The sequence below is a fragment of the Equus przewalskii genome, chromosome 6 (assembly GCF_037783145.1).
Source record: "Equus przewalskii isolate Varuska chromosome 6, EquPr2, whole genome shotgun sequence".
Classification (NCBI taxonomy): Eukaryota; Metazoa; Chordata; class Mammalia; order Perissodactyla; family Equidae; genus Equus; species Equus przewalskii.
In genome coordinates, this window is record NC_091836.1 from 74,683,684 (window position 1) to 74,698,030 (window position 14,347).

Consider the following 14,347-nt stretch of genomic DNA (forward strand, 5'->3'; position numbering starts at 1 on the left):
GTTTCCCTTCTGCTTTTCTACCCTACCCTAAGAATTTAACTTTCATTTTCACTTGGCTCATTTTGCTCTTCCTTGTGTAATTCAGGCCACTGGTTTGGTGAGTGAATCCTGACCTTCTCTCCCTGGCCTGTCTTCACCTTCACTCTTCTCCAAGAAATCACGGCTTCTCCATTGGTGTCTGGAGGTGAGCTGAGTAGTTTTGGAGGGCAGAGGTTGGGCAACTTCTGCAGAAAAGATTTTACGTGAAAGGGTGAGTTAGATTTGTCCTCAGGAAGCTGTTCTGAAGGTGGATACAGGCCCTGCATGCAGGCTTCCTGCTGAGAGTGCTTGCTGACTGAAGTGCTGTTTGGGGAAGAGTGGTTTTAAAAGAAGGGAAGTTTAGAGAAGTGAAAGGCTTTATTTGTTTCAAGAAGAGACTGTTATTTCTTCAGGCTGAATTTATGCTCATTTCCTACTAGTTCTTTAAGATTGAATTGTTGCTTGCTGACAACAGCCAGACTCCTGGATTTTTCAGAGGTAGCTAGTCTTTTTTCCCCCAAAACAGAAGCAAAGGCAGAGGGATCTTTGAATCCTAATAGTTTAATGCCTATCAGTGTAACAATCCAGTATTTCTGTATGACTCTGTAGATCAATTCTCATCACTTGTCCTCTCTGTGCTTAGGAGCCTGGATGGGGTGACTATTGGCAAGCTCTGTAGCCTTTCCCTGTTCACTTGTCCAGACACAGGGAATTGCTGCGGGTCCTTAGAAATTGCTACTCTTATCATCTTTCTCCTTCGGCCATGTCTGCCACCCAGAAACAGCGCTCAGCTGAGAGATCAGGAGAAAGAGCAGCATGTAGGAAAACTTTCTAAAAATGGTACATTTTCTCAATTTAACATACCAAATGAGTTACTTGATTAGTGTTAATGATACAAAAAGATGTCAGAAGGGGCTGGCCTGGTGGAGTGGTGGTTAAGTTTATGCACTGTGCTTCCATAGCCCAGGTTTGAGATTCAGATCCTGGGAGGAGACCTAGCAGCACTCATCAAGCCACGCCGTGGTGGCATCCTACATAAAATAGACGATGATTGGCACCGATCTTAACTCAGTGACAATCTTCTTCAAGCAAAAAGCGGAACATTAACAACAGATGTTAATTCAGGGACAATTTTCCTCACACACACACACACACACACATACACACATAAGATTTCAGAAGAAGCAGTATGATAGCAAGATCCTGAGACCCATGAGGGAAAGAAGTTAGAGCAAGAGAGTCTCTGTGGTTGCTCTGCCCTCCTATGGACAGTAAAGCTGCACCCACCTTATTCAGGTATGTGGAAGACATCAATCAAATATCTTTTCTCAACCTGACTTCTGTTCACGTGACCCAATCTTACTTTGTCAAAATCAACTAGGAGATTATCTCCTCTGCTACATATCCTTGTCCCACCTCAGCCATAAGTCCATGTTAGACACCTGTCTTCTGAACTCACATCGTACACCTCTATCATGCCTGTTATCACAGGGATTTAGAATTGATTTGCTACTTTTCTTTTTCTGTCTTTAATTAGCTAGACTTACAAGGAGTTCATATTGAATGCTCTTAGATGACTACCTGGGAAAATAAACATAGCAAAACTTCAGTTTTCCATTCTATTGGGAAAACCGACTCTTTCCATTTCACATCAGTAATTTGTGGCTTCACCATACTTAGAGAAACAGTTTTACTGCACTCACACAAGAAAAAAATTCTGTCTGTGTCCTTATTGTTTGGAATTTTACGTAGTAATTGACTTTTAATATCTTTTTTTCTTGTATTTAGCTTTCACTTATGGGATATTTTGAGTTTGTGTTCTCATGAGCTCTGATGACAGAAGAATGTGTGAGGTGCCATCACTTGACTCCTATGTCAGCCGACCTACCTGGGAGTTCTCTTAGTCAGACACTGCTCATGTTCCCATATCTATCTCCCTCAGATGGGACACTGCTTAGGGAGAGGTTGTGTCATCCTCCACGTGAGAGGACTCTAGCTCCTCTGAACATTGCCCTTCAGGGTGCATTCTGTAGCAGATGTTTTGACATTAGCTCCTTGTGTCCCTGCTGTGAAAATAAATTCCATATCCCTATGGCAGAAAGCATGCTCTGCTCTTCCCTCCTCTATAGGTTCTTGACACCTCTCAGTATAGCTTGGATCTTGAATGGAATGAAAAATGGTGGAGGCCCCACCCCCATGTTTGGATGAGTCATAACACAGCATGAGTCATAAACAGGGGTAGACATTATCATGTAATATCTACCTGGTATAACGACTATCTAAGATCTTGCTATTCATCAGTGCCTGATCTGGGTCATAGTGTTTGCAGCCAAGGGCTAACTGGAAATGGCCTTTTGGTTATTTTCAATATCTACCATTAACTGTATTACACTTCTGGTTCATATTCAGCCTCAGTCTTTATCAATTACCCTTCATGGATGATGAACATGCCACAGATAGACACTTTCAGTAGGTCTAAGTTTATTTCCATGCAGTCTTTACTTTTGTCTCCCTTGTGCAGAAGAAAGGGAAAACTTACTTGTCTCATGGAGATCTTTCTTTTACCACCTAACTTGGGCAACTGTCAAGACATTAATACCTACTGAGATGTGCCTTTTCTTTGTTTATTGCTTCTTGGCCTCATTTGTCTGAAGCTCCTGACAGAATTCCTCATCATAGACTGTGGCCACAGAGCCATAGTTGAGTCCAGGTCAGAATGTAAACATCACTGTGCCTCCACTCTGTGATCCCCCCTCTGACTGACCACCAGCAGCAGTTTGCAATCTGGATGGCCATTTCCATCCATGTGACCTAATAAGACTTAAACTGCCAGTATCAATTAGCTTAGCTGGGGGATATAGGACAAGAGACACAGCATGCAGCGTGCCTGCATCCGTTGACTCTCAGCGATGAATGTTACAGTGGCACAGGAAATACCTTATCCTGGTCATCTCAAGTTTTTAAGAAGCCAGACTAGGTGAATGTGTAGAAAACTACCATATTTTAGATAAGCCTAGTGCTACAGAGAACTCATTACCTTCGGAAAGCCCATTATCATAGCTTCCAGGGGCCTAAATAAGACACATTGTGATTATAAGTGTGACATTCCTCTTGTGAAAAATGAGGTCCGTGCTTCCCAACTGGAATTTTAATGTCAATTTAAACGCTTTCCACTTCAAATATACTTTATACATAAGGCCATTTTTACTATTCAGGCAGCTGAACTTCCACTTTCTTGTAACCCAGTAACCAGTAGTTTTCCCCAGAAAAAAAATCAAAGAGCAAAAACTTAATAGGAGAAGAGTAAGCCAATATCATCTTTACAGGAAGAAAGAGCTCAGCTCTGCTGCTCACTCTTTGTTCCCACTTATCCAGTATAACTCCCCGTCCCATCCTTCTACGTCATCTTGTCTCTCACTCTCGCCTGCTGCTCTCCATTACTTTCATCACCTTGTCCCTCAAGCTATCACCATCTCTCCCCTGAGCAACTGTGCATGCATCCTAACTGATCTTCCCAATTCCACTCTGGATCCATCCAACATTTCACAGCTCAAGTGCAGAGCTAAATATGTCCCCACTCTTCTCTGATGGGAAAACATTGATAATTTCTACTTTCTCTTGGAAAACAGTCCCTCAAAGTTACGTAATTTGGGAAGTGTCATATTTTATGGTCACTACAGGCTCACATGATGCGAAAGGCCCAGCAGTTTTCTGTACACCAGCCACACTGGCATTTGGAAACTCATACAAGATGATGTGTCTTCCATGAACACGTCATCTCTTCCACCTAATACATTTTGTCCTTTCTTCTCCCATATTTCCTTCATCTTCTTATGATTTCACGTCTGAATTCTTGGATAACCCTCCATTTCTCCACATTATGTTGATTTGCCAACAACATGGACATCTCTCTAGCAGTGGTTTACACATCTTTTCTTTCGACACATGATAGTGAATATTTAATTAACTGTTACTTTCCTTGTGAATGTCAAGTGCCTAGAGGTTTAAATTTTCTGTTTAGGCTGTTGTGTTTCTAGATAATGGTCAAGTTGGTAGCATAATTCATCATCAATGATAATTGTTGAATTATCTTTCCAAGTATTTTGAAACATCTTTCTCAAGATTCATATTCACTTCATCTGTGCTTCCCTTTCTCCAGGTATAAGATGTGTGAGACCCTATGAGTATATCCATACCACCTTCCTCTGTACCATCCACATAAAACACATCCTTAGTCTCTTATCAATGACCTTGGCATGTTTCCAGGCTAAGGTGGCATCCCACCATTTACAAAAACAAAACTCCCCAGAACTTGTCAATGGATGTGGATCGCTTCACTTCCACACCCCATTGCTCTCGATATTAATTGGATAGATGAAGTTTCTTCGGTTTGTTTTGAGTAATTCTGTAGGTTAGGAGGGGAAAGGCCTTTAAAGGACCCTAAATACATTGTTTCATCTCAACTATGTTTATGGATGATAAACAAGGTTTGTAAATCACTTATTATCTCTATTTACACATCTGATAAAGGGTTTGCTCTTACCGTCTATGCACACAGATTGTCAGATGTTATGTCACAGTAAAGAGAAATCATTGCAAACAAACAGCAAGTGAGAACAATGGTTACACTGTAAATAAGTTAGAGCAGATCCTTCTGATCAGAGAACATGTAGGGAGGGAGATCACTGAAGTATAAGAGGATGTCATACTGAAATCAGGGCAGCATGCCTTGCTGAGAGAAGAGCAAGTGTAAAAGCCCAGAGGCATAAGTGGTTCAGTGCTTTTAACACTGAGGATGTGCTTTTGGCATAGGAAAGAAAAGTAGGGTAGACAGTGGGTCACACGTGGGTCTCAGTAGAAAACACCTCGGGTCATGCTTCCTTCCATGAAAGAAAAGGGAAATATCAGTCATTGCACAAATAAGGACGGGTTTTACAGGGGCCATGAACTGGAAGTTAAGTGTTTGAGATTATTATGAAAAATTCCTTTTACCAGATCATCAATCTTCTTCCCCTGTTTCACCACTTTCCCTTTTTTGTCCTTTGATATATGTCTTGGCTTGTCCTTCATTTCTACACAATTGGTATAATTTTACTACTTCCTTTCTTAGTCTGCCCCCCTTTACCTTCCCAATCATACAGGGATCTGTGCATAGGAGGAGTCTCAGAAGTTAGGACAGGTAGGACAGGGGAACAGCTGTGATGGCTTCAGGAATCCTGGTGGGCATAAAGGAGGAGGTGACCTGCCCCATCTGCCTGGAGCTCCTGACAAAACCCCTGAGCCTAGACTGTGGCCACAACTTCTGTCAAGCCTGCATCACTGCAAACAAAGACTCCAGGATTGACCAAGGAGCAGAGAGAAGGTGCCCTGTGTGCCAAATCCCTTACAAGCCTGGGAACCTGAAGCCTAATCGGCCCATGGCCAACATAGTGGAGAGGCTCAGGGAGGTCAAGTTGAGGCCAGAAGAGGAGCAGAAAAGAGATCTTTGTGTACGTCATGAAGAGAAACTCCTGCTCTTCTGTAAGGAGGATGGGAAGGTCATTTGCTGGCTTTGTGAGCGCTCTCAGGAACACCGTGACCACCAAACATTCCTCGTAGAGGAGGTTGTGCAGGAGTACCAGGTAAGAGACCATCATGGAAAAAGACAAGGTAGAATGGTAATTCATGGGAAATATACACAGTGCATTCAACTTCAGTGATCTTGAAAACAACTCTGAGGCTTGAGATCACTTCCTATACTTGCATTCCAAGGCCTAAAGGACATTTCTATGCATTCCATCCAATTATAAAAGGATAAGCCTATGGTACAGACTTTTAGCCAGAAATAGATATTTTGGTACCTTGTGCTAGTAGATGGCGATTTGGTGCCCAAGAAAAGCTCTTGTTATCTCTTGGAACAGGGTTAACTGGGAGCTGCATGGATTGAAATGTATGTTCTTTCCTCAGGATCACCTTTCTTCTTCTAGAACAAAGAGAATCAATCTTCTCTTGGGGAAGAGATGCTGACTTCTATAACCTGAGTATTAAAGGACACATTCATCACCTCAGGTTTTCTTCCAAGTCATAGATTCTTATTTTGTTCTCTCAGTTTCTTTAAACTCTAGTCTATCTTGGAGATCAGCCTCATTTCTTCCCAACTTATCCTCTATTCCGATGCAAGAAAACCCAGAGGTTGACTTTGCCTTGATTCCTCTCTCCAAGGAGAAGCTCCAGGCTGCTCTAGAGAGGATGAGGAAGGAGCAGCAGGAAGTTGAGATGTTGGAAGCTAATGTGAGAGAGGAGACAACTTCCTGGAAGGTAGGAAGGGTCACTTCCTGAGGGTGTTAGACTGAAATCTGAGCAAGACCTTGGGTGTTAGGTACAAAGAGCTCCCCTTCCTCTTTGTTTCCTGATATTTGATATGTCCAAAAGTCATTTGAATAGTCGTCTTCTTTATCCTTTCCCTAATGGGGTGGGGCTGGAAAGTGAGCATGTCACATATGAACATAGATATTTGGAGGACGTATTCCCATAGATGGACTGTCCGATGAGGATGGTTACTGAATGCTATGTTCCTTTCCCGTCATATTTTTGAGACTTTGTCTCCTCTACGCGAAGGCATTTTGCAGTGGCTCATGGTTGTGTCCTGAGTGTTCAACTTTTGGAACAATGTGGGGTGAGAGTCAGGAGTAATGCAGGGAGGCTGCATTGCTCTGGAAAGCTGTGTGAAAGCTGAGCCACACACAGCTATCCTTTTTTTGGCTCAGGGTTGGCCTCAATATTACAGACATGAGGGCATTATTTTGAATGTGATGAAGAGAAAATAATTGGAAAAATCAGCATGCCCAAGAATTTCTCCCTTGCTTCTATCTCATTGCCCTGTGAGAACTTCCCAAACAGTAGTCTTCTTTGTCTGGCTTCTAATATCTGCATGAGAGCCTGAGTTCCTCTCTCTTTCTCATTCCTGAAGAATCAAATAGAAAGTGAGACACAACGTATCCAGGCAGGGTTTAAACAACTGAGAGGTATCCTGGACGATGAGGAGCAGAAGGAGCTACTAAAGCTGAAGAATGAGACAGGAGACGTTCTACACAACCTGGCAGAGGCTGAGAATGAGCTGGTGGAGCAGAGGCAGTTGGTGAGCTCTGTCATCTCAGATCTGGAGCATCGCTTGCAGGGGTCAGCACTGGAGATGCTGCAGGTAAGACTTGGGAAGAAGTCCCAGAGTCTGAGATTTGATGAAAAAGCAGAGCAGTTTCCTTCTCTGTATTGCTGTGTTCTTTGTGTTGGTGACATTAAGATTCCTTTGGTCCTGCACTCCCATCTTCCCTGCATCTATTTCAGAGGTTATAGGAATAATTGAAAGCATGGATAACAAGGGAAAAATCTCATTTTTATTTAATTTATCAAGTACCGTGCAAAATTTGACCTTGGAAAGAAGATCCATTGTATCCAGTGATATTGAGTAGGCCCCTGTTATCAGTGACCTAGTGTGAAGTATTTATGAGATACCTCATCATGACCCAGCTTAATCATAGACAAACAAATGCACTTCAGATTCCAACAGGTTTTTCTTTTTATACCTTAGAGAAGCAATTGAGCTGCACCCCCTTCTCTGTTTTTTTTAAAAGAAATCGTGAAGTACTGGTATTATTTATTCTTTAAATATTTAATAGATTTCACCAGTGAAACCTTCTTACTCTGGGCTTTGGTTCTTGGAAATATTTAAAATAATTTTATTTTTACGATATTAGGTGTATTTAGATTTTTTACAGTCCTTGTTGCAGTTTATGGTAATGTATGTCTTTGTAGGAACTTGCCCATTCTGTCTCAGTTGTCTGACTTCTAGATGTAAAGTTAATCATAATAATCCCTTACAAACCCTTAAGTTTCTACAGGACTCCCAGTAATGTCCCCTCTCTTATTCCTGATTTTGTTGCTTTACTTTTTTTCTTTCTTTTTTGTCAGTTTAATTATGTTTGGTCAATTTTGTTAATGTTTATCATGAAACAAGCTTTTCCTGTCATTGATTTCATCTATTTTTAAATCTTTTATATCTGTTATTTCTGCTCTCACCATTAATGTTTTCATTGGGTGTGTATGTGCAAGTGTGCACGTGTGTGGTGACTTTAGTTTGCTGCTCCTTTTGTACTTTTCTTAAAATGGAAACATAGATCACTGATTTGAGACCATCTTTTCTGATCTAGTGTTCGAAGATATAAATTCATTGCTTTAGCCGTATGACATACTTTCTGATTATTTGTCTTTTATTTTCACTCAGTTCATCTTATTTTCAAATTTCCTTTGTGACAGATTTGTTAAGCCTTGGGATATTTTACAGTGTGTTGTTTAATTAAAACATATTTAGTGATTTCTTACTTTTTCTTCTGCTGTGGACTTCAAATGTAGTTCTTCTCTGAAGTCAGAAACATATGTTTCATTATTTCAATCTTCTAAATATATCGACAGTGGTTTTGTAGGTTAAAATATTGTATGTCCAGAAAGTTTTTCCTCATGAATTTGAAAATTCCGTGTATTCTGCATTTATGTGTGAAAATGTCAATAGATGTCTGTTCTGTAAATTGGTAGATACTATTGTCTATGTCTTCTATATCCTTGATAGTTTTCATGCAAGCTGTTCACTCAATTATTGAGAGTGAGTTATTGAAATCTATATGTAGTTAACCTTAATTATTTTTCCTTTTAATATTGCTCTTTGTATTTTGAAGCTTTGTTGTTAGGTGCGTATACATTTATAACAGGTATATGTTCTTGATGTCTGAACTTTTTGTCATTATGAAATTTCCCTCTCGTTCTCTCTTAAGATTTATTGTATTAAATTTCCTTTTATCTAATAATAATAATCTAGGCACTTAAGCTATCTTATGATTATTGCTTGTGTGGTATATATTTTTCTATACTTTTACAAGTGCCCTATTAGTATTTTTGAATCCAAAATATATCTTAGATAGCAATAATTGAATTTTACTTTTTATTTAGTGAAACAATCTCTGCTTTTTAATTAGAGTATTAAGACAATGACATTTAATGCAACTATTGATATGATTGTATTTAAATTTAGCATATGCTATTTGCTTTAGCTATGTATTCTGTAGTTTTTATTCACCTCTTTCTTCTTAAGAAGCTCCTTTTGTGTTAAAGACATCTTTCTAATATAAAATTTTGTTTTCCTATTCTCTGTTTTTATTTTTTTTATTTTTAGTTTTTTCCTAGTGGCTACTCTCATGGTTACAATATGGATGTTGTCCTGTCATGATCTACTTCTGATAAATAATAGTTGAATTCTAGTAAAATATAGAAATTTGCCTTCAACTCTGCTTCATTTCCTTCCAACGACAACATAGTGATGCTTTCAATATTGGCATCCGATCCAGTGCAGGCCAATGCCATGCAGACCTCTGAATTAGTTATGATAACTGAGAAGAGACTTTCTCTTTTCTTCTGTAGCATATATCAGCAGATTTATGTTCCCTTCATGAACTCAGGAAAAAGTCAATATAGAGGGAATAAATGGAATTTGTAGAAGGACATAGACCAGATCCTGATGACTGTGTCTGAGCTTCAAAAATAATCTTTGAGCAAAACTATAGTTACCCCTCATACTTTTCTCTACTCAATCTAGTTTTAATTTGTTTTTGTCATATTGAAACAAAAGCTCTAACATGGAAAGCAAAACTTTTGTTTTGGCATTTGTAGGCCCCGCTGTTGGCCTAGTTTGGTGACATGGAGGATGTAAATCCAGGATAAAAGTGCCCAAATGTATTGGTACTTATTTGTTCAAACAAATAAAGTAATATCTGTGATGATAAAGAAGATCACATGGCTAAAATCTGTCAAGAATGTGGACTAAACTGGCTTGGTAGAGACTGAAGAGGAGGTAAGATATTGTCCTTTTCAAGACAGTGACCAAGTGGATATTGGTAACATTATGGACAATGGGTCTAAGAGAGGAGACAATTTGGTTTGTGAATACTGCTACCTATTACACATCCTAAGTTACTGGTTCCTGAGGCTTTTTAAATACTAAATATATTAACCTGAATGTAAGAGGCAATACTGAGTAACAGTAAAGTGTTGGAAATTAACTAGACATACATGCATGTCGAAGTGAAGAGAGTAGATGAGGTCTCTTATAGACAGTGTATAAAATGAGAAGAGATAGACTTGAAAAATGCCACATTAGTACATTTGTTTGCCTGTACCCTCAGCAAAAGCCATGTAAACTTCTTGAGGAATATTATGACTATTTACTCATCTTTGATTGTATAAATCCTGGCATAATGCTTGGTAAATAATAGTACATCAAATTACATTTTCATTCAATCATGAAAGAGCCATGAATTATTGAAATCATCTCATGGAGAGCCTTATGCATTTTGGATAAAAATAGTAGGAACCGCTTGTTTTGCTCATAAATATGTCTCACATCCAGATTCTGGAAGCCTCCTTCTGTAATTCCACAAGTCTCAAAGCTGCTACTAACTTTTAAGATACATGACAATATCTCATGAATGTTCTGGAGTGTTTATCCTGGGTCTTTTCTTTACTTTGGGCTCTCAATTTGGACCAAGTCTTTTCTCACCACATCAGGGGGTGGTGGGTGTTCGAGGAAGTTTTGTAAGTGGGGAGGAGGTATTATTTCTTGACTAATATTTTCTCTTTTCTCCCTAGGATGTAAATGGCATCCTGCAAAGGTATGTGAGAGAAACCAGAGATTGTCCTTCCATGCCGTGAAAAGAGTTTTGCAGTCTTCAGAGTTATCTGGTGGTCAATGAAAATAAAATATCACTCAAGGCAGGAAATTTGAGTAGTAGTTTTATTTTAACTTTCTCTTCACATACACGGCTTGAGTGTTCTGTAACTATAGAGAATGAACCAGATTCATTGGTAGGGGATTTAGGTGGTGAGAAGTTGCAGAGTTTGGGTCCATAGCAATATTAGGGATAATGTGTTGCATTTTCAGAGCGCTGTGACTTTATCAGTTTTCTTCACCATGTGTGCCTGTATCTAACTCAGGTGCCTGTATTTCACAGGAGCTTTACTTGCCATGGGAAGGTAGTGTCTTCTTTATCTGCCAAAAATCACCCATAATTGGAGACAACTCTTTTATGTTTAAATTTCTGCCATAGAAATAGAGGACCAGGTCCATCAATGTGGTTCTGTTTACGTTTTCCAAAACAGACTTAAACCTCAGGGAATATTTTTGCCCTGGTGCAAACAATTAATCCATCTCAGTCACAGACATTTGAAGCCAGAATGGAGAGGCCACATCTCTGTGTCTAAATTTGCACACCTATCTGGCAGCATCAAGCTATTTCCTAACACGTGAAATTCAGACTACTATTACTTTGTTGTTCATAATATCTTCTTTTCCAAGTGTTTATAATTTTTCCCAAAGAAACTGCAATCGCAGATGTTATTCCGAGGGCCTCCCTACTAGGGAGCAGACTTTGAAGATCTTGGTTCATTCTAGACAGTATTCCCACACTTGATATGTCTTAAACTCTTGGCAGCCAGTTTCTGCAGGCCCATTTTCTGATTCTCTCTCTGGGAACCCACATCCATTCAGTGACTTCACCAGAAATTAATTTTTTTAATGTACCAAAGTTTATTTTTTTGGTGTAATATATCCATTGTTACATATATTTTCATATGATTTCTCGGAGATAGGGAGGGAGAGGTTAATTATTTTATTTTGGAAGGAAGAAACTATGCCTCTGAAAAGTCAATACCTTCCCAGTGTCACACAGAGGGTAAATGGAAAGGTAGACATGAGCATGTTTTTTCTGGTTGCATCATCAGGGCTCTCCTCTCTCCCATCCGCAGGCTCTTCAGTGAAGAGTATTTCAGTGCATCAATGGATGAAAGGTGAGGGAGGCAAAGGTCTTGGAGAGACCTAGGTCAGAAATGTGATGATCATCAACTTTTGTCTTCTCTAGGAGTGAAACCTGGACCTTGAAAGAACCAAAAATGGTTTCCAGGAAAACGAAGTGTGCATTCCGAGTTCCAGATCTGAGCGGGATGCTGCAAGTGTTTAAAGGTGAGGAGAGACATGGAAGAGTGTGGGTGTTGAATTCTTGTAGTATCAGGGAAAAATGGGAGAATGGATGCTGTTTCCAGATTAGGGTCAAAGAGGGGAGGTAGGCCTGATAAGGAGAGAGAGATTCTGTTCTGAAGATGATCTGATCTGAGGGGGAATGGCCAGGTATCTGCTTTGTCCTCTCATTCACCAGTTCATAGCCTTACAATAATCCCAACTCCTGTCTCCACTCTAGAAAGAGGACAGGGACTAGTGTTTACTCCTTTGCTTCTAACAACATCATTGCAACTTTTGTCATTTCAGAGCTCACAGAGGCCCAATGCTACTGGGGTAAGAAGAAGTTACAGGGTCTTCAAATCTCCATGTTCTGATCCCTTTTCAGAAGTTGTGGTTACTAATATGTCCCATGATCTTAGCTTCATGAGTTCTTCCCCAAACACACATACATACAACAGCTCTTAAGTGTCCTAGTCATCTCTGACACATCACCACAAGTTCCTCCCAGTCAATTCACAATATTTCTCCTCACAATGTCACAAGACACACCCATCCTATATCCCTCACCTGACCCTGTGATTTTTCTTACAGTGAACGTGACGCTGAGACCAACTAGCTCTAGTAACATTGTTATATCTGCGGATCAGAGACGAGTGAGAATTATGCAACCTGTTACATCTGGGGATACAGGTTCATATGATTTTTCTGTTTTTGATGCCGTGGGCCTCCAAAGTTTCTCCTCAGGGAAATTTTATTGGGAAGTAGATGTGTCTAAAAAGATTGCCTGGATCCTGGGGGTATGCAATCATAAATTTTACCACGCAAGAAGATTATTTTATCAGTTGAAGCTCAGAAAAGAAAATCGTCTAAAAGTTTACTCCAAATTCAGACCTCGAGCTGGCTGCTGGGTTATAGGATTACAGGATGAATTTGCGTACAATGCCTTTGAGGACTCTTCCACCTCTGGTTACCATGTCTTGACTCTTTCCGTGCCTGTTCCTCCCCATCGTGTTGGGGTTTTCCTAGACTATGAAGGAGGCAGTGTCTCATTTTTCAATGTCACAAACCATGGGTCTCTCATCTACAAGTTCTCTAAATGTTGCTTTTCTCAGGCTGTTTGTCCATATTTCAATCCTTGGAACTGTCCACGCCCCATCATCCTGTGCCCACCGAGCTCCTGAACATTCTTCATCTCTCACCCACCTCTGCTGAGTGCCCTTGTCCGGGTGCTCATCTCCTGCCCCTGACTTGATTTGCACCATTCTGACTGCCTCTTCCTTTTTTCCCCATTCATTTGTTTAGAATGTCTTTGTATTAGTCAGCTAGGGCTACCTGACAAAGTATCAGAGACTGGGTGACTTAAATAATGGCAGTTTATTTTCTCCCGGTTCTGAAGGCTAAAAGTCCAAAATCAAGATGTGAGCAGGATTGGATCTTTCTGAGTGCTGTAATGAAGGGTTCTGTTTGTGGTTTCTCTCTCTGGCTTGTAGATGGCTGTCTTCTCCCTGTGCCCCTTCACATCATCTTCTCACTGTGCATGGCTCTATGTCTAAATTTCCTTTCTATTCATTCATTTTCTGTGTGTGTGAGGAAGATTGGCCTTGAGCTAACCTCTGTTGCCAATCTTCCCCTTTTTCCTTGAGGAAGATGGTCGCTGATCTGACATCTGTGCCAGTCCTCCTCTACTTTATGTGGGATGCCACCACGTCATGGCTTAGCAAGTGGTTCTAGGTCTGCACCCAGGATCCGAATCTGCAAACCCCAGGCTGCCAAAGCAGAGCATGCAAACTTAACCACTATGCCATGGGGCCAGCCCCTAAATTCCTTTTGTATACGGACACCAGACATCCTGGAATGGGACCATCTTGATGACATTATTTTAATTTAGTTACCTCTATAACAACCCCATCTCCAAATTTGGTCACATTCTGAAGTATTAGGGGTTAGGACTACAACATATGAATTTGAGGGAACACAATGCAATGCATAACAGTCTGAACAATTCCTTACTATAAAGTGAAAGCTTGAAACTTTTCTTCCTAATATCTTTTTTTCCATGAGGAGAGAATACTTTTTTTCTTGTATTTGCAAGGGAAACACATCTAATCCCTCCTATAGAAAGAATAGTATTGCTGTTACTCATCTGACATTTCTTTTCTTCCTCATTCACTCTACTGCTTAACAAATTAGCAAAGGAATACTTGTCAGCCCTATCCATGTTATCTAGGAGAGTTCATGGAATCTGTCCCTAAACAATGAATCCTTAAGGGTCTGTGGCTTTTAGCAATGACA

General features: G+C 40.1%; 1 protein-coding gene across 7 annotated transcripts in view; it reads left to right on the forward strand.

Moving 5' to 3' along the window:
• LOC103553611 (tripartite motif-containing protein 5-like) overlaps positions 1 to 13,362 on the forward strand; it is a 36,759-nt gene extending 23,397 nt beyond the window's left edge. Inside the window, exons 2-9 of one of the 7 annotated variants that reach the window (XM_070624261.1) lie at positions 86 to 184; positions 5,160 to 5,639; positions 6,220 to 6,315; positions 6,968 to 7,198; positions 10,690 to 10,712; positions 11,958 to 12,058; positions 12,362 to 12,388; positions 12,647 to 13,362. In XM_070624261.1, coding sequence (XP_070480362.1) covers positions 5,220 to 5,639; positions 6,220 to 6,315; positions 6,968 to 7,198; positions 10,690 to 10,712; positions 11,958 to 12,058; positions 12,362 to 12,388; positions 12,647 to 13,236 — 1,488 coding nt within the window. In that variant the 5' untranslated portion in view covers positions 86 to 184; positions 5,160 to 5,219 and the 3' untranslated portion in view covers positions 13,237 to 13,362. Of the gene's footprint in view, positions 1 to 44; positions 251 to 5,159; positions 5,640 to 6,219; positions 6,316 to 6,967; positions 7,199 to 10,689; positions 10,821 to 11,957; positions 12,313 to 12,361; positions 12,389 to 12,646 lie in introns of those variants that run through there. The other 6 variants (XM_070624259.1, XM_070624262.1, XM_070624263.1 and 3 more) reach the window with 6 other exon arrangements.
• Positions 13,363 to 14,347: the final 985 nt, after the last annotated feature.